We start from the raw sequence: 19,549 nt of genomic DNA on the forward strand, positions 1-19,549 counted from the left end.
CTTTATTCTATTCCTTCGGCTTGCTCCGTCTTGTTACCGATCGACTGCTCATCACTATCCTCATTACAAAGCTCAGTCCATAACCACCACCATCACGAGGTAACCAGCTACAGCAGCAGCGAGAGCGAGCGTTGTGGTGGCAACAAGAGATGGAGTCGTTAAATGAAGCAGCTTCAGCACTATCTTTGATAAGAATATTACAGAAGAGGATGAGGAAGCTGCGGCGGCACGACAGGCCGCTTCTCTCATCCTTGGGGATGATATCGTTGCCGACCTTCTCGCATCATCTGATCCTTCAGCAGCAGCGAAGAGCCTTCGGCAGAGGAACAGAGACAAGTACTCTGCATCCTCCTCCGGCAACAACGTAGAAGGCTCTACCATATTGGTGGTAGAAGATGATAGTATCGCCGGTGATGATGTCGATTATCTGTTTGTTCCAGACGCTGCTGATACTGGAAATAACAATTGAGGACCGCCAGTTCATGGCCACCACTAAAGGAACACGAAGGAAGCACGACGCAGAAACTAACACCACCTCATATCAAAGTAGGCGGAAAGGCCACCAGCAGCAGACCGGCAGCAAAAGAGCATTTGCTGGAGATGTGGAGGAGACGACAGTCGACGAGGGCTCGGTCGCTGGTGCTAGAAAGAACACTATAGAGCAAACGATCAAACGATTTGAGAATCCGCAAGATCTAGAGAAGGACTATAGGATGGCAACCGTACCGACGAGAACTCCTAAGAGGATCCTAGCTTGGGACCTTGGAGTGAGAATTGCAAAGAAATCTGATGCGAACGTTGGCAAGTGGTATTGCCTGGCAAGCGAGCAATGCCGACGGGCAAAGCAATGCCTTCGGTCAATGGTAGTTCATCAATCAATGCTATGAAGCACTTAAAAGCGGCACATGGACGTTCTTCAACTAAGACGAAAACGACGGAGGGAAACAAGCGACGTAAGGTAGAGGCGGTCAATGCTGCGAAGGCCTCCGCTCTTTTATAAGATGACCCGGAACGCTTATACGAAATGCTATGGACTCGTCTGGTTATAACGAAGCTGCTACCTTTGGGCTTCTGCGAGGATGACAAGGTTCAGCATTTTGCTAAATGCAGTGGGCCACCTATTGGCAAGCATCTACCCACGCGCAAAAGACTTCACCATTTGTTTTTTGAAGTAAAAACGCTACGAAAGAGGGCTTCAGGACCGATCTAAGGAGGATCCAAGCTAGCTGCCCTTTGCCAATATTTAATCTGAACGTGGATCTCTGGACCTCGAAGACCTCAAAGGACAAATATGTCGGGATTTGAATCATCTTCGTGGATGCTCAATGGCGTATGAGAACTTCCATTCTCGTTATAAAGCACTTCTGTCCAGGCTCGGTGGAATACAAGAGCTCCCGGTGATCAGAGGTCCTTTATTCATGGGTCACAGATGTTCTCGCAGATTTCGGCCTTTGCCCTCGGATATTGCTCGGTCTACATCTGACGGAGGAGGTGATATAAGGCGCTTGCTATCAAAGCTTTTAACGGCAGCTATTTGAGAGTGGTGTGTGCCTCGTCTGTCAAACTGCGCTCTGCAAGAACCATACGGGACAAACTTGGATCCAAGCAAGGTTGGGAATATAGAGTGCCGAGAGACTCTGCAGAATATGCTTAGTGTCATCGAGCACTTGAACAAGGTGCCACAGGGGAAACAGCGATGTTATGAGCTCCAGGACGGGTTGATGAACACATCTTTAGCTGTCATCAGCCATGCCCCTCATCGTTTCTTAGGCCTCACCAAAGTTATTGAGCGCTTCTTGGAGCTTTGAGATCCGATAGACAAGTACTATGATGAAAGGCCAAAGCTTTCCAACCCGATGTCGTCTTTGAAGGAGGAATTGAGGCAAATCTATTCCCTCATTGCCCCGGTGAGAGCGCTGATGCAAGAAACTCAAGGTTGCAGCAAGCCCAGTGGTGCCCTCGCTCTACTTGGTCTTGTTGGTCTCCAGCTGAACACTATGTCAGCCGTAGCTCCTTTGCAAGTCATGCGACATTCAAGAGACGAAAATGGTGAGAGCAAGGAGGACGCATTCTTTGTAGAACACCATATGCTGCAGGAGATTGTGCAGAAGACCAGGAGGCTGATGGAGAAGGCCTTCAAGAAGCGATTCTTTGTCTGCTACGATCCCGAGCTGTTTCCGGAGACTTCAACGAAGAAAGACAAAGCCAAATGGCCACATTCTTGCGTCTTGTCAATGGCTTGCGCTCTTATCCCTAACCTGACGGAGCTAAATTTTCTTCAGTTGGTAGTGGACAGCCTTTACGAAGGAAGACTCTCGGATCAACAACGGACAAAGCTAGTTGAGGCAGTGAAGAAAACTTTTTGGGACATGATTTTTTCAATGGCAATAAGAGCGTCCACGAAGCTATCGGCCGCAGGTGGTGTAGGGTTTGGGGCAGGAAACCCTCGAAAGGATAACCTTTGGAGGGGCAGAGGTACGAACTCTTCCGCTGGTATTCAGAACGCAGGAGGCACATCATCATCAGCAAGCAACGTGTGGGCGCCCAGAGAGAGCTTGGTCTCAACATCAAACCTCTTTAAGGGCCTCTTTGATAAGAGAGCTTCAGTGGCAGGCAATATCTTAGTCGGATTTCCTTTGGAGACTTTAGTGGATGAGAAGATAGAAAGCTTTCTGAAGTTTACCCTCGGACTGGTGATGCCGCATGACTTTGAGCCTCAGAATGTGCCGGATGGGTCCTGGATGAAACACTAGGGCAGATTTCCTCACCTCGCTGCAGTTGCTAGATGTATCTTTGAAATCCTGCTCAGTTGCGGGTATTGAGAGTGATTTTGGAATCGCTGGTGTGCTGTTGAATCCACGTAAAACCAACCTTGACACCTTCGTTGTTGAGATGATCATTTTCTTAAACATTAATGGAGAACACATTTTTTGGGGATGATATCCCACTCATTCGATATTCAAGGAGGTACAGCAAGCGGCAGGAGGAAGATCAAAGTTTGTTCCAAAGCGCTATACCACAGCAACTCCAGCCGGATCAACAACCTTGAATGAGGCGGACGATGAGAATAATGCAAAAGCTGACCGGATCTTTACAGCGGAGAATATCGAAAATGACTTTGACTTTTTCACTGCAGGTAGCATGGATGATGATTGACTCTACCATGATGAAATACCAGCAGTAGCGGTAGCAGCCAACTAACCTTTCAACATCGCTTATAAATAAAGAGGAGAGCTGATTATTGTGATCACATATATGCTGCTACTTGTCCTACTCGGAAAGAATTTTATCACCTTGTGCTCACTGTTGAGGATCAAAGTATTGATGGATCATCACTGTTGTACACGAGTCTAAGCTTCCACCCGCGCTTGGTCGGTATTATAAATAGGAGAACGCAAGAGGATAACATTATCATGATGTTCATCTTCTTGTTGCGTCAATGATGGCTTTAAGGAGACGAACGATGGAAAACAACAATAACTGTCTGCCCTGACTGACCTTCTAACTCATCGTGCTCCATCCTCTTCGACCGTTCTTCTTCTTCTTCCTTACTTTTCCATTCTTACTTCACATTCACCTTACGACTATTTCTTCCGTTAGCAACAAGCAAGCAACACGATCATCATATAGGAATAATTGCTGATAATAGATGTGTACCTCAACACCACCTCTTGCTATGACCGACCCTATTAATTACGTCTTCTCTTCTTCTGCTGCTGCTGCTACTTCATGGTGGTGTTGGGTTATCTCGACGATCAATAAATAAATAATAAAGCAGCAAACAAGAAATTGGCTAGAAGAAGGTCAGTTGGCGAAGATAGAAGAAGAAGAAGCGAAGAAGCGAAGAAGAAGCGAAGAAGAAGAACAATCCTTGCCACAGAAGGAGAGGGAGGAATGACGCACCTGCTGCAGATAGAAGCAGCGAGCGAGGGCATTTAAGGCTACGATGTTGTGACTAATGACGTTGATGATGAGGAGTGGTGATGGCGCGTGGTTAGTTTGCTGGTTTATGTGATGGATAGTAGCTAACATACAAGAGTCGATGAAGGACTTGAAGGACTACACAATACTTCTTGTGGGCGCGCGCGGCTGCCTACTACTGCTGCTGGCTGGAGACTCATGCAAGTACTCATGATTTTACTCATAATTCTCACTCATAGACAGTCAGCAATTTACTCATGCAGTACTCATAGACGTCTCTAAAAGTACTAATCCCATCAGTACCGCAGCGGAAAACATGTATGAGTAACTCGAGTACTTTGTACTCACCCTTGAATCATAAGGACCTCACTATGAGTACATGTCACTCATAGGCCATGAGTTAACTCGAGTAACGAGAAATGTACGATACTCACCCATCTCATGGGTAATTACCCAATTCTCATCTGGTCTGTGCAGTATTTGGCACTTGTCCAAAACAGCCGTTCTAGATTTTCTCAAATTTTTAGAATACAACACAACGACGTTTAAATAAAGGTCATTCTGTGATATCTGTATAAGTACATATACTTAATATTGACAATCCTAGAAATGTCGACTCTCGAAACTCTCGCGCTCAAGGATGAGGATTACGTGGAGCTTCTGCGCAAGCTCATCAGCGTCTCAGTACGAAACATCATAGTTTTGTTATTTATTACGCTTCTAAAGTTTGGTCTACAAATTGTATAGGAAAAAGTTCAAAATGCTCCTAGTCTAGGACTCGTGCCTTCTGAAAACCTCGTCTCTGATTTCGTCCTGGAAGAGCTGGCACCTTTTATTGGATCTACACTTCATGTTGAGCGCGTTGAATTTGTACCAGGACGTGGCAATGTCATTATCAAGTACGCACCATCTTCAGCGTCTTCTGACAAGACACTGGCGCTTGTCGGCGCACATTTGGATGTTGTCCCAGCAAACCCTGAAAGTTGGGAGAGAGATCCTTTTACTTTAACAGTTGAGGGAGATAAACTATACGGACGTGGAACCACGGATTGTCTTGGACACGTAGCGCTTTTGACTTGTGAGATTGTTGGTTACGTTATTAGAGTCTTTTGGAATTCTCATGACTGGATGTTTTGTAGTATTGTTTAAAGAATTGGCAAAGCAAGCGATACAAACCAAGACACAAGTTGTGTGTGTGCTTATTGCCTCTGAAGAAAATGGAGAGATTGAAGGGGTTGGAGTTGAAACGTTGATGGAATCTGGAAAATTGGATTTTATCAAGAATGGACCTGTGTTTTGGATTGATTGCTCTGATAGTCAACCTTGCATTGGGACAGCTGGAGCAATTACATGGTCGCTTAAAGCAACAGGCAAGCTATTTCATAGTGGATTGCCAAATTTGGGGATCAATGGACTCGAATTGGCTATGGATGCTATGGCGAAAATCCAAGAGTATTTTTACAAAGAGTTTGGACCGTTAGACAAGGAAAAGGAGTACAATTTCTCGTGTCCTTCGACTATGAAACCAACGCGAATCGAGTCATCAGTTAATGGATTGAATCAAATGTATAGACACAGAAGGAATTGAGAGGATTGAAGTGTTTCTGACATTTTTTTCGTAACTAATTTAGTCCGCCTTGGACCAAAATTGCCGGTGACGTGCGCTTGTCTCCATTTTACGAGATGAACGAGGTGCGTTCTGATTAACAAGTTTCAATGAAATATCTACTGGAACGTCCTGGTATCATTTGCAGATGGTGAGCAAGATGACCGCCTTTGTAGAAGACCTCAATACGAACATTTCGTCCTTGGAAGGCAAGCGCGGACCAGTTTCCATGTATACGCTTGAAAGTGAAAGGTGCAAGGGCATAGTAGAGCTGGTATTTGACAAGAATTACTACGAAGGCATTGCCTGCTCGTTGGATTCAATTGGATATAAGTGCGTCAGAACGAAACGAAATTTATTGTGTATCTCACGTGTATACTTGTTTGGAACAGGGCTCTGCATGCTGCGATCAATGAGGTTCTTGGACAAGCGAAACCTTTTTCAATCAGTGGAAGGTGCAGTTCTTTGACCTTGTAAAAATCAATATTCTTGATATTAATAGCTTATGCACTTAATATGTTCTCGTGTCTAGCCTGCCTCTAGTTCGTGATATGCAGCGTGGTGGCTTTGACCTCACACTGGTTGGCTTTGGCAAGAGCTCAGTCTATCATGGTGACAATGAATATTGCTTGTTGAGCGACATGAAGAATGCCATGAGGATTCTAGCCCTCACCATCGCCAACGTTGATGCTGTCTAAAAGCATTGATACAAATGTTATATGCTCAAACCGAATGGATGACAACTTAAGTGAGACTATCGTATCTGATCTTGTAAAGGTACATAAATACCCACTTTTATTTTGATCTCTGGTCTTTAAAATTCCATACCACCGACTTTCGTGAAGCACATGATGCCGAATCTTGTCCTCAATTACTCGTCAGTAGCAGGAACCCGCTTTCGCTGCCAAGACATTTGTGTAAATTGTGGACTGTGACCAATCGTCGGCTTCTTTCGATGCATAGCTTCAGCAGCGACGCGTCTATTGGTAATTATTTGACGACCAAGATTTAACATTGCAGCTGTAACCGAAGATGGCAACTTGGCATATGAGCGATTCGTGACCAGATTGACGTAGAACAAACGACCGGTTTTTGGATCCGACCGACGTGCCCATTCCTTTGGTAAGTTACTAGTTGAACTCGCATTTGATCGTCGACTTGATAGTAACGAACTTCGACTCGTGAATGACTCTGGAGTTTGTGCACTGGACGGTGAAGAAGATGTGGAAACTGATAAACTGGGCGCACCTCGAGCGGATGAGATCGAGGGAGGATTTGAAGCCCCACAAAACATATTGTCTAAAGAAACTTTGACTGGCATTTTCCATGATGCTACTTTATTGTTCGTGTCATAATAATATTCACGTCCATTCTTCGAATGAATACGACGTATCCAGCCATCAGGTAGTGCAGCTAATGTTGTGTGCGTACTTTTCGATGCTCCAGATTGTCGACGCAGCGATGAAGCAGTAGCAGCAGCCAAAGTTGAGCTTACACCTTCTGGTCGACGCACAGATTCAGTTTTGCTTGATGTGCGATCAGTCAACTCACTTCCTCGTGCATGTTGTTGATTATTGCTATTTCTTGAGATTCGAGAAGTAGCTAGTGGTGCAGTCTTCACGAGACGGTCACGAGTGGATGAAATATATGTCGTCGATGTGCCATGGTGAGGAATCATACGATGAAGACGCGACGACGACGCAGTGGACGCCGTGGCGCCTGAGCGTAAATGACCCCATCGACCCTTTAAATCAGTAGCATCTAGCCCGTTATTGTTATGATATTGTCGATTATTGCTAATACTGCTTGCAATAGATCTGACGTCGTCGTCGTCTTCGATATCGCGGTCGAGACCAGAACTCACTGTTCTTGCTGTTGTAGATCGGCTCGCACTGCGAGATGATAAGGCACTTTTCGGGCGGATCAACGAGCTCGTGACAGCTTTATCAACAACAGACCTACGAGAGTACATGACGTCGGTACTTGACGACGTCATACACTTGTCCATCTCTAGCTTTTCATTCTGCTTTTCTACTTCAACCATTGCTTTTTTCGTTTCTATCTCCTCCTGATGTCTAGTAATAGACGCTGTCTTCACTCCTTGTGTCTCTGAACTCGAAGAATCTTTCACTTCAATCACGCGACTCTCGACATCGTCTTCAGGTCCAAAACTCGCTGTCTTTTCAAGCTTCTCCACCGATTCTTTCCTGACAGAATCATCCATTTCTTGCTCTTGACTGTTTTCATTCCCTTTTACCACATGAACTCCGACATTGAATGTTGCTTCATCTTCCGACACAGCAAGTGGTGAAGCTAAGCCATACTTTTGAATTAAATGCACTTCGGTTTGAATCAAAGATTTTAAGTGAGCAAGTGGAAAATCATGCGAATCAAACTCAAAGTCAAACGTTTTATCCACACGATAAACAGGAGGTTCACCCAGTTGTGTCCGAATAGTCTTAAAGTATGAATGGGTCAGTGCCTGCTTTGCCGAGATCCGTTGTGCTGGATTGACGCATAGCAGTTGTCTAAGTAAGTCAATAGCATCAGGTGATGCTTTTCGAAAAGTTTTAGCAAATGCTGACGGTGAGCAAGGTGGTAAACTCTCTAGATATGCTAACGCATCACCTTCAACATCATAGCCACGTTGATCACGAGAAGGCACGGGCACGACGCTAAAGACTCGTGAAAGTTGATCCAAAAAATCCGTTCCTGGAAATAGCGGTCGACGATTAAGCAATTCACCAAAAATGCAGCCAATGGACCACATATCCACTGCTTCGTTATAGACGCCAGTAGGTGCAAGCATAATTTCAGGTGGTCGATACCAACGCGTCACGACGTACTCAGTCATAAGCGCTTGTGTTTTTTCGACTTTACGACGAGAAAACCCACCATCTTGCTCACTTGATCGTGTGCTGTGAGGTACATACCGCGATAAGCCAAAATCTGTGATTTTCACATCACAATGTTTGCTCACAAGAATATTTCCGGGCTTAAGATCTCGATGTAATACACCATTCTCATGCAATGTATGAGCACCAGAAAGAAGTTGGTACATGATTGCAGCAATATGAGCGTCTTCGAGCTTTGTTTTGCTCTGTATTAAACGGTGCAGATCGGTATCTACTAACTCCATCATCAAATAAAGTTCATCTTTCTCCATACAAGTGCTTAAATTCTGTAGCGATGCAATATTTGGATGTTTGCCAAAGTATCGCATCAAACGAATTTCACGCAAAGTATGCTTTGCATCCCATTCATCTCCAGCCATCGGTGTAATTTTCTTGATCGCAACGTTCAGTTTTGTCTCAGAATCCGTCGCAGCACACACGATACCATACGAACCTTCACCCAATACTTGCAGTGGATGGTATTTTGATGGAACATTAAAATCACAACCTTTCAGACTAAAGCCTGAACCAGAACGACAGTCATACTCCAGAACAAAAGGTGATTCATTATTGCTTTTTGTGACCGATTGCTCCACTTTTTCAGGCTGAAGTTCCTTTCCATGATCTTCAAATTGCTGTTTGGTTAGGCAAGGATTAAACGATCGGACTTCATCACAAATATATTCACGTAATGTTGTGAGTGGAAGTGACTGCGTATCAAAAGCAAATTCAAGTGAATGCGGTAAATTCAGAGACGCAATTTCTCCCCATTCGTCTTGAACTCCTTTGAAAAACGGATGAATCAATGCATTGGTTGCTGAAATGCGTTCTTTTGGATTAAAGCACAATAATTGACGAAGAAGATCTAAAGCGTGAGCACTGATTTTGTCACCCAATTTCGTTTCCAATGCACCCGAAAGTGGAACAGGAAGCGACGAAAGAAACTTAAGTGCATCTTTTTCAATTACATATCCACGATCTTCAGGTTCCGGGACTGGTAGGACTTGAAATACACGCGTTAATTGATCCATAAAGTCTGTACCTGGAAACAAAGGTCGGCGTGATACTAATTCGCCAAGAATACAACCAACTGACCACATATCAATGGCTCCGTCGTAAGAACCATTGGGTGCTAGCATAAGTTCTGGTGGTCGATACCATCTCGTAACTACGTACTCAGTCATCATCGACACTTCGTCGCTTGCAAGTTGTTGTGATCCATTTTTTGGCATCATGCGAGCAAGACCAAAGTCCGTAATCTTGAGTTCACAATCTTTGTTCAGTAATAGATTGCCTGGTTTTAAGTCACGATGAAGAACGCCATTATCGTGCATAGCTTTAACGCCTGAAAGAACCTGATACATGATAACTCGAATATGCCCTTCTGTCAAAGGACACGAGCTCTGAATTAAACGATGCAAGTCCGTATCCGCCAACTCCATCATCATGTATAATTCATCTTTATCCTTGCACATGCTCAAGTCTTTCAATGAAATGATCTGAATACAACACACAATTAGAACATTAGCGTACAATCATCCAAAACGGGAGAGTACACACATTTTCATGCGCGCCAAGACAACGCATAAGACGAATTTCTCGAAGAGTGTGCGTAGCATCCCATTCATCACCAGCCATCGGTGTGATTTTTTTAATCGCTAGCTTTTCATTCGTCTCGGTATTGCGAACAGAACATACAACACCGTATGATCCATGACCAATAGCATCAATTGGATGATACTTGGGATCGACGTTAAAGCTACAGCCGTTTATAATGAATCCGTGATCATTGACCACCGGTACGTTCCTGTCATCTCTCCCCATCTTTATGTAAGAGTAGACAACTAAAGACAAGAACCAAACTTTGCTAAACCCACTCAAATGATGTTGTGGGACGATGCAGACGTTGCGACTTATTATGTTTTAAGGCCAATTTTAGTGTTTTCTGACCGCTAGCATCTTTCATGATGCATGCGATGATGCTTTCGCTGTACGAGCATTGAATCACCTACATCGCGTTATATTCAGCTCAGTTCCAAATGAGAACGAGACCGAAATAACGTGAAACCAACTGCGAAAAGTAGGATCCGATTCGAGCTTTGATACGAGCAAACAAGTGTTACGAAGGGATTATTGGGTTAGATGGGAGGAACAGCACAAGCTACAACGTAGTACTTCGATTTTTTCAGGAATATTGCCGAACTCGACGAATGGCTCTATTTGTTTTTCGAACAGACACTTTGTTGAGCCAATTGCTACGCCAGTTTCTTGGGTTCTGTTTTTAAGTTCGACAAAGTACTGACATGCATATTGTAGCGTTTACTCCATTCTCTGTAACAACGACAATCTTTCTTGCGTCCCTTCATAAGCAAACTAACGAATTCAGGTCTTGACTTTATCATTTCTCGAATGGAATTGTCAACTTTAATGCTAAGGTCAAGTCTTTTCGTTGTATGGATAACTACTTCCCTAGGAATTGCTGAACGTGTCACAATATGTGACGATAATGGGCCTCTGATGTGCTCAATGTTTCTACCTACCAACTATCAGTGTGGCAACAATGGAGTCTGGGCACTTCAAATGGGCTGCTATCTGTGTGTCGATCCAACAACTTGTATCGCTATCGACTCGACTCTATTATCAAATGAAAAAGCACAAACACAGACTCATAGCAACGAGATTCATGCCGAAAGTCTGAAAGGAACGATAGATGAAGTCTCTCGTTCGTTAACAGATGCAAACTTTGCATTGGCTGAGATGGCGCGACATCCAGAAGTGTTTAATTGGTTATTTGCTATTCCTGTGTGTTTGGTAACTGTGTCGCTGCTTTTAGTCGTTCGCGCACATCCTTCACCACTTTCTGAAGTACAAAGGAAGGAAGAGGTTGCGTTCACAGCGACTTCCTTTTCTGATTTGAATCTTGAAAGGAACGATAATGTTGAGATTGAGATCGCTAATAACTACCAAAACAATGTTTGCGTTGGTGATAGTGAGGAAGCTCAGCCTCTCTTGTCTGAAGCAAAGCAAGCGGACAATTATGAAGCAATTGAATCGAATTTTTTATTGCACGTTTAGAGATTCGGCGAACAAATAAAGACGTGAAAAGTACTGAGTTGATTTAGATTTCATCTTGTTTTCTTTCGTAAACGACCGTACCATCTCTCTTTATAACTTTCAGAAAATATTGTCGACTAATACATCCCGTTTCACCCATCCCAGGACTTAACAGTACATTGTTGCTGGACTTGTAGAACTTAATTCCATCGATCACTGCTTTCGAAAAGTCAATGTACACTAACAAATTACAATTCGACCTCATTCCACTCACAACTTGATCATCAACGACTTCGTTCTCAGCAAAGTGAATGTGATTTCTCTGCATTTTACACAACCCCAAATTCCAAATGCTCTCCCAGTTCTTAAGATACGTTCCATGAACACACTTTTGTACGGCATATGGATCTTCGATCGGAGTCAAGAGATCTTTGTCCTGCACTAATTGGAGTGTGTGTCCTTGATTAGCACGAATGAATTTCACGGTTCCAGACTCGTCTGTTGTGATTGCAAATCGTTTCTTACCGTTCGTACGTACAACATCTTCCACTTGTTGTTCCGTGAAGGACTGGAATAGTGGAAGTGACAACAATTCGGTTAATGATACATACCCTGACGGTCTCATGTTCAAGTGAAGCTTCTGAGCACCATGACGCAATGCATAAGCCAATGCCTTTGACAATCGCACCTCAGGTGGATCATCCCTTCGTCCAGAAGGTCGAGATTGAGCTCGATAATTACGCTGCATAACAAGTTGAGTTTGTATCTATTTCTCAAGAATTTATTTTAATTTCTATTTACCACATAAATAAAATGGTGCGTTGTATGTTAAGATGTATGTACGAGAGTAGCTGATGATGAACGAGCATTGTGAATGAAAAGGATAGTAAGCTACCAATTCAATTCTTGCGCAAGCTCTTTTTGGATATCGTGGACGACGACTGGATCAAAGATACGTTGTCGGACGATGGTATGGTGTCTTTAATGACATATGTAACATGGAATAAGCTAAAAACTCTAACATTCCAGAAATTGAGATACCACTTGCTCTTGATGTCGATTTGAATGGCAGCGAAAGTCCTACTGGTTAGTCGCTTAATCAATGTTTCATGAGATTACATTATTAATGTAAAGAGGATGCAGGAGAGCCATCAATGTGGACTGCGGAGGAGAAAAAAGATCGCTGGAATGATCTGGGCTTAGATGAATGGGTGAATATGGCTTGACTCAATGACTTTATATTACTTTGCATTAAGTAGAAAATCAAGTGCATCTCCTTCAAGGACATTTTGAGAGGCTTTAAATGATCGAGAGAATGAAACGTTCTGCAAGATTTCATAAACTTCCTCAAACGTAGGTCGACAATTTGGCTCGCCATCCCAACATCGCTTCATTAAGTCCTGTAAGACAATAAACACACTTAACAAGGCTACAAAGTGTTGTCGATGAGATAGCTTTATATCACTTACTTGACATTCACGCGGGCAATCTAAAGTCGGAACTCGAAAGCGCTCACCAGCTATAACATGTCGCTTGATGTCTACGATGTCATATCCTCGAAATGGAATGTCACGACTGAAAATCTACCATCGAAAGAGCAATAAGAAAATGCCTGTCTTACAGATATTTGACGCACTCACCTCATACAAAAGTATGCCAAACATATAGACATCCACTGATTTGGAAAATGATTGACCCATTAAAAGCTCTGGAGGCATATAGCTAGGTGTTCCAGCATTTGTACATTTTGTCCTACATTCAACGGCAATACACTGCGATTAGTTTATACGCAAGCACTAGAAAGTAAGCAGCTAACCGAACGAGACCAAAGTCACACAACTTCATTACCCCTTTGAAATCCAGCAGAACATTTGCACTCTTAAGATCACTAAGCATCCACAAAACATCAAGTATTTTTCCGTAATTACAAAGAAGTATAACGCACCGATGAATAACTGCAGGCTTTCTTGAGTGTAAATATCGCATACCGTTCGCAATATCGCTCTGAAGATCAAGTTTCAATGAGTCATTCAATGGAAACCATCAGGTCAATTATCCTTTCTGATTACACTCACAGCAATTCGGGTCATTTGTTGCGAGCTTAGATACGTGTTGGTTCCATGAAGCAAATGATGAAGTGAGAAGTCACATAATTCCATCACCATACAGAGTTTGGGCGGCTCTAAACATGCTCCGATCAAGTTGACAACGTTCGGATGTTTCAATTTGCTAAACCAATCGTTTTCACGAGTCCTTAATCAGATCAAAGCAAGTAGAGATAGATTTCAGATTTAAACACACCTCATAACAAGCAGTTCATCCATAAATTCTTGCTTTAGTACGTCATCCACACGCGGATCAAACTAACATATGATTAGTTCACACTTACAGTATTAGCTACCACACATCCGTACGAGTATTTTTAAAGCAACTGAGTTGTTGTGGTAGATTCCACGATGCACTAAAGCGACGCCACCTCCACCAATAACCTCGCATATGGTAAGCTCCTTAAAGTCAATACATTCCCAGCACGGAGCACTGTTGATGTCGTCGCTGTCCATCGTATTCCTTGAGTCAAAGAAGCCGACGTTTCAAACATAGTATATCCATGTAACATTTCCTCAACGGACTAGTTTATTTTGAGCAAACATTACCACAAGACTGTAAAATACAAGAGAATAAATGGCGTTGAGCACAACCTCTGCTCTTTATCCTTTCATCGTCGACTATATAGTTTTTCAGTTGAGTTGCCTTGACGTGATGAGCGTGTATGCTTAAGAAGCAGTGATGCTTGAGTCGTACTTGGAGTGACCAATGACCTATCAAAAACAACATTGTCATTAAGTTAATTCAATTATCGAGCTCATGTACACTTATAAAGACCATACTTGATGTATGGTTCCAGTTGCTTGATTGTCCACTTTTCTTGTGCTTGAAAGAGCTGCTCAAATCGCTTTTTTGGTTCAGGAGACAACAAATTTTCAGGAAAGTATACGATTCTTGTCTGTGTGCCTGCCTTTTGAGGCTTCAGCAGCACAAGACCACTAAGCATGTCTAAATTGACAGTAACACTGTCGGGTACCAAAAACTTCCATTTTGTCATGAACGTATCAAGTTCCCACCCAGCGTCCAGTGGATTGAAAGCTACATTCTGGTTTCGCGTCAAAAATTGAGCTTCAGCTTTCTGTTCTTCAAACAACGACTTTGCTCGAAACATGGCAATTTTGGTAGCATCAAGCAAGCAGTAATCCTCTCCATTTACTACATTGATTGTCCCATACACTTGACAGCATTGACGAATCGCAATAAGCGGCTCATCTAATAGATTAAGAAATTTCGTCACTGGAATTCCAGGCTCTTTCAACCCATTCCAGTCGTGTTGTACAATTGCGTCGAGCATATCAGTAAATATCTGCGTCTGATATTTTGGTTCAAGTAAACGCCAAGCACCAGCGTCTTCAAATGCTTGCAATTCAATTAACATTCCTACCACCTCTTGCTCGCTGGTTTGTAAAGTCGATACTAAGTCTTGAGTTGAATACATTTTGCTCACTTTTGCTCGTTTTGCTTGGATTAAATCTTGCTTAACTTTTTCATACGGAGCTTCTAGCAATAATGATCGTAGTGTTGTTAAGTCAGGAACCTTTTCTTCAAGCTATAAATTGCAAGAAAGTCAAGTTATTGATCAGTCGATAGCTTGTCAACTTTCAAAAAGCATACTGTGTAATGATAACGAGCAGCTCCAGGCACTTGAATAATGCGCTTCTCTGTCAATTTCTCAGGCTCACTCCAATCTGTATAAGTTGTGAGAAGACGCAAATTCGACGTATCTTCTTTCTTCATGTAAAAGGACTTGCTCTCCGTACACAATACTGCTCGAGCATCCGGTGCACCAACAATAAACACTCTAACATAGAATATTAGTCAATTACGGTAGCAATAAGTTATTGTACATCAAGTCCGTACGTGCTGCCAGTGGTGATCGCATGCTCAATCTCAGGGTTTAGCTGCAGTAACTTGTAATTGTTTTCATCAAAGTCGGCAGCCGTCACGATCAGTGAGTCCATTTACGATTGATTATATTAGTTAAGTTCGATAGTTATGTAATTTTTGATGATAATATTATAGTAATCTACAGTTTACTAAGATTTCGACAATAACTTCTAGTCTATCAACTAGATCTTGTCGAATCACATCGTCAACAAGATCACATGTGGTTGGCTGAGCAAGCACTTGCTTTAGTTTTAGCAAAGAAGGTAGCATTTTAAGCTCTAATAGCTGAGGAGCAGCACTTTCAAGTTGATCACTTAGTACACTTAGTAAAGTGATAACCAATTTTAGCACTTCGGCATACTCAAATGCATCGAAGAAACTTGGACATCGTGAGGAATTAATATCATCGACAGCTGTAGTTGAAATTGGTTCGAGAAGCTTGACGACCAAGTCTTTAAACATAAGCAGCACATTCTCTAAATGATCCACGAACGCGTCAACACGCCGCTGACTGAAATTAAGCAATAGTACAAGTGCATAGACTCTGAAGTTTGAAGCCTCTTCAGACGATGCTAGCGCTGATGTTGACAGTCTTGATTCTTCTCCATCATTCTCAGTGCCCAATGACAACTGCACATTGCGATGTAGATATTTGACAACAGTAGGTAGCAATTGCAAAATAGACGTTAACATTGCTTCATCAGCAATGACTACCATCCATCCAAGAACGTAGAAGGCGTCTCCTTGCACCCACTGGTTCTTTCTTGTAGCCATTTTTGTTAAGCTCTTGAGCATCTGCTCTCCATATTGATCCAACAGTTGTTGGCCTGCTACCCTGGAAATACACAAGGATCCTACGGCCATTGCAGCTTTGCACTTAATCTGTATGTCACGTGCGCTCAGTGCTGTGATTAGATTGTGAAAATACGAAGGGTGGTTATTCTCTGTAGTTTCGACACTAAAAACGATCAGTAGGCGGCGAATTTCCATACTCACACTATCAAGAGGAAGTGCTGCAATATCTGTGAGTGCTTCCACAAACTTCTGTTTCTCCTTTCCTTCTACACCATAGATTGGATTCCACTGCAGACACTGATGTAGTTGCTTGGCGTACGCATCCAACATCGAAATTAGTTGTTGGTGTGGTCTACATAATGTCGAAGAAAGTATAATCCAAAAAATTCGACAAAGACTGTATACTTCTCAGTCAAAAAAACTTGTTTTTCTGAGCCAGTCCTGGCGTGATGTCACCACATGGAAGCCAGACTTTTTAGCTGTATGGTGTACGACATGAAGGATCTGCAGAAGTTGACAGAGAGTATTGTGGTGGTGGCACAGAGTGAAAAGCTATTTGGACTAGCTAGTAGTCACTGAAGAAATTATTTCTTGATACTGACAGACTATACCTGAATAGCTGACAAAGTCATGAGCGCAGAAGTGTATGCACAGACGTCTCGAAACTTCACAATTGGGTTCATCATTTGACCTTAAGTGGACATACCGCGTTTAATTAAACATTGATCGATGCACTAAATGCAGTCACTTTGACGCAGATGAAAGCATACAACATGTGTTGATTTGCGACAGCAAATACAATACAATGATGACATGCAAATCTTGCCATGCAATGCAGTAGTGTGTCTTGCTCAGAATCTTGCTCACTTCGATATCATATGAGCTGATTTATAGTCTGATCCAGAAGACTATAGACAATGGCATTATACACGACGGGTTTCGATAACACAAAAGTAGTGTCTTGAACTTTCAGTTGAGTGCCACAAGGTTGATGTGGCTTCGAATTTATGACGCTAGTGTCCAGGACATCACTTCACCACCAGATCGATAGCTTGATTGTGGACCTTCGTCTTGATGGCTGCTTTGATCAACTAGCTTCTTTTGAAGCATATCCGAACTTCAGACGTATGTGATATCTGAGATTTTTGTTGCGTTTGTATGGCCCACAATGGATACGCTAAACTTTTTGGCGAAAAAATCGCGGAAAACCTGAAGACATTTGTTGACTTCAGCAACATTAATCCGGCGACTTGAAAGCTAGTTTGCGTATGAATGCAGTCTGCAAGCCGTGTAATAGCCTTTGTCTTGATACTTAGGAACCAACCTGCATATGAGTATTGTGGATAGATGCGACAATGCACACATACGAGAGAAAAAAATCTATTCAAACGACGCAATTCTTGCCTTACTTTTTGAAGCGAATTAGCTTTTTGAAAACCCCCTTCAATTTATTCTTGACTAGCTGTGTGGCCTGGTAGAAATACCAATTCCTAAAACTTTTATTTAGTCCTGTCGAACCAAGAATTGGTATTCGATGGAAATTCATCGGAGTGGCTCCAAATAGGTAGAAGAAAAAGAAAACGATGTTTTTTAGAATCGACGGCGATTGGCTTCGTTCTTCAGCCAAACTGTCATTATCATGATTATTTATCGCGATGGCACGTTCTTCTGCTTTAGGAGAATTTTTGTGGAGACCTGAGGGGAGCATGCGCACCGAATGGGCTGAGTCGATCGGCATTTTGTTGGCAGGAGCGAAATTCTTAGCGGTTATGACATCCACGACAGCGATAAAGACTCCGACGACTGCGATAATACCCAGCACGAGGCCTTTTCGCATCGAACTTAATTTGCCTCCGACCGATGAAAGTTTATGAATGTGAGGAGATATATACAGATCCGAGCAAGAGAAATCGCGACACAACATCATCTGGTCACCATCTGATCATAAAAGGCTTATCAAAGAATTGCCAATCAACACCGATGACGCTTCCTAATACTTGAAATACGCATGCAATCGTTTTCAATTTACGGGAAACAACACGCTAGTCTTACTTTCGTGAGCTCTTACAACCACCGCACATTTATTTACAACCACTTTGTCCAAACTTAACGGCTTTCATGATCTCAAACATGTGGTTAGCTCTGGGTAGGGCAGGTTGAGCCAGAGAGTAAAGATACAGTATCGCTCAACTGGACAATGAAGAGGGTACTACAAGTGAAATGTGAAGAACATAGCATGCTTTGAAGTCGGCAAAGCATGTGACAAAATTATAATGAACATGAGGTTTCTTTGCATAGTTTGAATGAAACTAAAATCACAGGACTAGTCTGAGATTCCGTGCAAACCTAATACTAACGACTTTTTTCTGGATTAGCATGATTGATTTGTTGGAAAAAAAAATATCGAAATTAAAAATTTATCGATGTTTCGTTATCTTCGTCCTAACGATGCCAAACTACTTTGCTGTAAGTAAAAACAAAGGATGTACACGTACATTGACATCTACACACCGTAAGAAACCCTTTTCTTTGACATCAATCGATTACCACTTCGTTTACTTGATAAACACAAGTACAGTCTATGCATCATAAAGCTCCAAAAATCGTCCTTTAAAGTATTGAGCGAACTTCAGAGATAACTAGGTGTTGTATACAAAAGAGCTGATTATTAAGGACGACATATTGTCTATGTTGATGCAATTCACGAACAATAGATCGATCCGGTCAACGAGATAAAGAGCTGCAGTTCAATGGCAAACGTCTGCGGCGATTCAATCACAACAAGTGGTAGGTACAATGAGCTGAGATCAGGTATACTATATAAATTTCTGTTTCAAAAACCCTTAACGCACTTCAAAAACTAGGGCAGAAAAGTCATCTACTTCTTATCTTGAGATGAGTAGGAAGTTCAGAAAAGTGACATAAATATCTCAGTATAATGTTTCAAGACGTTGAATCAGTCTGGACGTATAGGCTCATATAAGATTCAATACTGAATACAAGTTTTACAGATTCAGGACTTGCCATCGAAAATTGTGACGGGTACATACTATATTGCAGTGTACGTACACTGTACACAAATGCCCTCCGACCCTACGTCTGGTAATGTTTGATGAGGCATCATGACATAAACTGCTCTGGAAAGATGAGGTCCGTGGAATGCGTTGACTGCAAGCTTCAAGCTATGCGGAGCATAGCGTTTTATTATTAATGGTATTTGTTGAGACTGGATTCATTCTAGACGAAGTGGCAAAGTAGATGCACTTTAATTTTGAGTTACGCATTT

General features: G+C 42.4%; 12 protein-coding genes across 12 annotated transcripts; 5 read left to right on the top strand and 7 right to left on the bottom strand.

Moving 5' to 3' along the window:
* Positions 1-72: 72 nt before the first annotated feature.
* On the bottom strand, positions 73-381 carry PHALS_03195 (uncharacterized protein; the record flags this gene model as incomplete). Its single annotated transcript, XM_024717467.1, has 1 exon — positions 73-381. One exon carries the CDS (start codon positions 379-381, stop codon positions 73-75), a length of 309 nt encoding a protein of 102 aa, XP_024582963.1.
* Positions 382-416: 35 nt separating this feature from the next.
* On the top strand, positions 417-1,000 carry PHALS_03196 (uncharacterized protein; the record flags this gene model as incomplete). Its single annotated transcript, XM_024717469.1, has 2 exons — positions 417-808; positions 868-1,000. 2 exons carry the CDS (start codon positions 417-419, stop codon positions 998-1,000), a joined length of 525 nt encoding a protein of 174 aa, XP_024582964.1.
* Positions 1,001-1,997: 997 nt separating this feature from the next.
* On the top strand, positions 1,998-2,753 carry PHALS_03197 (uncharacterized protein; the record flags this gene model as incomplete). The annotated part of the gene is made up of 1 exon (XM_024717470.1): positions 1,998-2,753. The coding sequence occupies one exon, from the start codon at positions 1,998-2,000 to the stop codon at positions 2,751-2,753; it is 756 nt and encodes a 251-aa protein (XP_024582965.1).
* Positions 2,754-4,530: 1,777 nt separating this feature from the next.
* Positions 4,531-6,225, top strand: PHALS_03198 (metalloprotease family m20 m25 m40; the record flags this gene model as incomplete). Its single annotated transcript, XM_024717471.1, has 7 exons — positions 4,531-4,605; positions 4,669-4,999; positions 5,061-5,487; positions 5,553-5,613; positions 5,676-5,860; positions 5,920-5,982; positions 6,060-6,225. 7 exons carry the CDS (start codon positions 4,531-4,533, stop codon positions 6,223-6,225), a joined length of 1,308 nt encoding a protein of 435 aa, XP_024582966.1.
* Positions 6,226-6,398: 173 nt separating this feature from the next.
* Positions 6,399-10,245, bottom strand: PHALS_03199 (cmgc mapk protein kinase; the record flags this gene model as incomplete). The annotated part of the gene is made up of 2 exons (XM_024717472.1): positions 6,399-9,920; positions 9,982-10,245. The coding sequence occupies 2 exons, from the start codon at positions 10,243-10,245 to the stop codon at positions 6,399-6,401; spliced, it is 3,786 nt and encodes a 1,261-aa protein (XP_024582967.1).
* Positions 10,246-10,947: 702 nt separating this feature from the next.
* PHALS_03200 (uncharacterized protein) lies at positions 10,948-11,496 on the top strand (the record flags this gene model as incomplete). The annotated part of the gene is made up of 1 exon (XM_024717473.1): positions 10,948-11,496. One exon carries the CDS (start codon positions 10,948-10,950, stop codon positions 11,494-11,496), a length of 549 nt encoding a protein of 182 aa, XP_024582968.1.
* Positions 11,497-11,688: 192 nt separating this feature from the next.
* On the bottom strand, positions 11,689-12,138 carry PHALS_03201 (rna 2-tpt1 family protein; the record flags this gene model as incomplete). Its single annotated transcript, XM_024717474.1, has 4 exons — positions 11,689-11,691; positions 11,750-11,916; positions 12,001-12,043; positions 12,124-12,138. The coding sequence occupies 4 exons, from the start codon at positions 12,136-12,138 to the stop codon at positions 11,689-11,691; spliced, it is 228 nt and encodes a 75-aa protein (XP_024582969.1).
* A 150-nt stretch (positions 12,139-12,288) lies between these two features.
* Positions 12,289-12,701, top strand: PHALS_03202 (Apc13p; the record flags this gene model as incomplete). The annotated part of the gene is made up of 4 exons (XM_024717475.1): positions 12,289-12,291; positions 12,358-12,445; positions 12,505-12,561; positions 12,619-12,701. 4 exons carry the CDS (start codon positions 12,289-12,291, stop codon positions 12,699-12,701), a joined length of 231 nt encoding a protein of 76 aa, XP_024582970.1.
* A 15-nt stretch (positions 12,702-12,716) lies between these two features.
* PHALS_03203 (tkl protein kinase) lies at positions 12,717-14,036 on the bottom strand (the record flags this gene model as incomplete). The annotated part of the gene is made up of 8 exons (XM_024717476.1): positions 12,717-12,875; positions 12,945-13,058; positions 13,116-13,227; positions 13,292-13,363; positions 13,421-13,479; positions 13,551-13,704; positions 13,777-13,838; positions 13,890-14,036. 8 exons carry the CDS (start codon positions 14,034-14,036, stop codon positions 12,717-12,719), a joined length of 879 nt encoding a protein of 292 aa, XP_024582971.1.
* A 155-nt stretch (positions 14,037-14,191) lies between these two features.
* Positions 14,192-15,542, bottom strand: PHALS_03204 (Uncharacterized conserved protein; the record flags this gene model as incomplete). The annotated part of the gene is made up of 4 exons (XM_024717477.1): positions 14,192-14,294; positions 14,364-15,130; positions 15,196-15,382; positions 15,442-15,542. 4 exons carry the CDS (start codon positions 15,540-15,542, stop codon positions 14,192-14,194), a joined length of 1,158 nt encoding a protein of 385 aa, XP_024582972.1.
* A 55-nt stretch (positions 15,543-15,597) lies between these two features.
* Positions 15,598-16,593, bottom strand: PHALS_03205 (Armadillo-type fold; the record flags this gene model as incomplete). The annotated part of the gene is made up of 1 exon (XM_024717478.1): positions 15,598-16,593. The coding sequence occupies one exon, from the start codon at positions 16,591-16,593 to the stop codon at positions 15,598-15,600; it is 996 nt and encodes a 331-aa protein (XP_024582973.1).
* A 280-nt stretch (positions 16,594-16,873) lies between these two features.
* PHALS_14911 (uncharacterized protein) lies at positions 16,874-18,388 on the bottom strand. The gene has a single exon (XM_024717480.2). It carries the CDS (start codon positions 18,188-18,190, stop codon positions 17,669-17,671), a length of 522 nt encoding a protein of 173 aa, XP_024582974.1. The 5' UTR covers positions 18,191-18,388; the 3' UTR covers positions 16,874-17,668.
* Between the last annotated feature and the right edge of the window lie 1,161 nt (positions 18,389-19,549).

This window comes from Plasmopara halstedii, assembly GCF_900000015.1.
Source record: "Plasmopara halstedii genome assembly, contig: Scaffold_2103, whole genome shotgun sequence".
NCBI classification, from domain to species: Eukaryota; Oomycota; class Peronosporomycetes; order Peronosporales; family Peronosporaceae; genus Plasmopara; species Plasmopara halstedii.